General features: G+C 38.1%; 1 protein-coding gene across 1 annotated transcript; it reads right to left on the bottom strand.

Annotated features, from left to right (window-relative positions):
* Nucleotides 1-462: 462 nt before the first annotated feature.
* SNRPF (small nuclear ribonucleoprotein polypeptide F) lies at nucleotides 463-1149 on the bottom strand (the record flags this gene model as incomplete). Its single annotated transcript, XM_010083499.1, has 2 exons — nucleotides 463-529; nucleotides 1085-1149. Coding segments are annotated over 2 exons (132 nt in total), but the record flags the coding sequence as incomplete, so codon positions are not given.
* Between the last annotated feature and the right edge of the window lie 137 nt (nucleotides 1150-1286).

The following is a 1286-nucleotide window of genomic DNA, read 5'->3' as shown; positions in this document are numbered from 1 at the left end:
TACCTTCTATTACATGCCAGTCTGCACTAGCAGACTAGTCACACTGCAGTATGACTGCTTTACAGCAGAGCACTGACACTGACGCTAAACTGAGCTCACACACGAATGAACCTTCTATTTTCTTTTAGAGGACACAACTTTCAAGGTCTAATTCATTCTGGGAATCACTTAAATTCAGGTATTTCCCTTGATGGTAATGGCGTTTGTTGGCACTGGTAATACTTAACAGTTGTGGGGTTTTTTTTTAAATACTCACTTTTCATTAAGACTTTCAGTCTTAAATTGAAATAATGGCCTACTCCTCAAACATTAGTTTTTCAGAGGCCAAAAAAACATCAAAGACCTTTTTAAGGGTTAACTTCTTCCATATTAAAATATAACAGCAAAAAAGTAAACACCTTATTACAAAATTATAGAAAACAAAAAAAGAAAAAGAAGTTTATTTCCAGATATACAAAACACCTATTCTCTCATTTCTCCATCTTCTTCCTCTTCTTCCACACCTCTGATGTACAAAACATTATTGCACCTGTAAACAGAACCAAGAATTCCCTTAGTGGTAAGTGTTTAGATCTTCCCCATATATACAATACTTTAAGAATTTTGCTGCTTGAGTGTAGCCTTGCAACAGCCAAATTCCACATAACAAACTGCTGCTATTGACCTTGTACAGCTTTTCCACAAAGATCACTACAACTGCAAAAAACCCCAAGTTTATAAAGGTGGACAATGCTGTACAAGAAATTTTTACTCTTGGGTTAACAGTTGTGGTCAAGTATAAGTGTCCAATCATGCAAAATGTTTTCAGTAGCAATACACTAATATATTCTACTAATGCCATGGGATTAACAGAGCTATAATAACCTGGAAAACTAAGGTACTTAATTACCTGAAATAGGGACTACAAACACTGCTTTACAAATATTTCAAAATTCATTTTGTCTCCCCTCAGAAGGGATCTCATAGCCTTCACATGAGTTACGTCAACACTTAGCCAACAAACACAGCACCGAGCAATTCAAGTTTTAGTGCAAGTGATAATAAGTTAAAGAATCCCTGCCTCTGCCATAACTATCCTAATTACCTTATCAAAACTTCACCCAGGTGTCCAGACAATGCACCATCTATGTACTCCTCTGTGTTTGCAAGCTTGAGAAGAAAAGCAGAAGGATTATAATAGAAGAAACTTCACAAAGCTCATAGCGGTTTTGCCCCACAGCCCACCCCGCTCCCACCCGACACACCGCCCAACAGCGAGGCACCCCCGATCCTTTAGAAGCGCCCCA

This window comes from Pterocles gutturalis, unplaced genomic scaffold (genome assembly GCF_000699245.1).
Source record: "Pterocles gutturalis isolate BGI_N339 unplaced genomic scaffold, ASM69924v1 Scaffold48085, whole genome shotgun sequence".
In the NCBI taxonomy this organism is placed as follows: Eukaryota; Metazoa; Chordata; class Aves; order Pterocliformes; family Pteroclidae; genus Pterocles; species Pterocles gutturalis.
The sequence above is the reverse complement of the archived record's forward strand: the minus strand, read 5'-3'. Positions and strand labels throughout refer to the sequence as shown.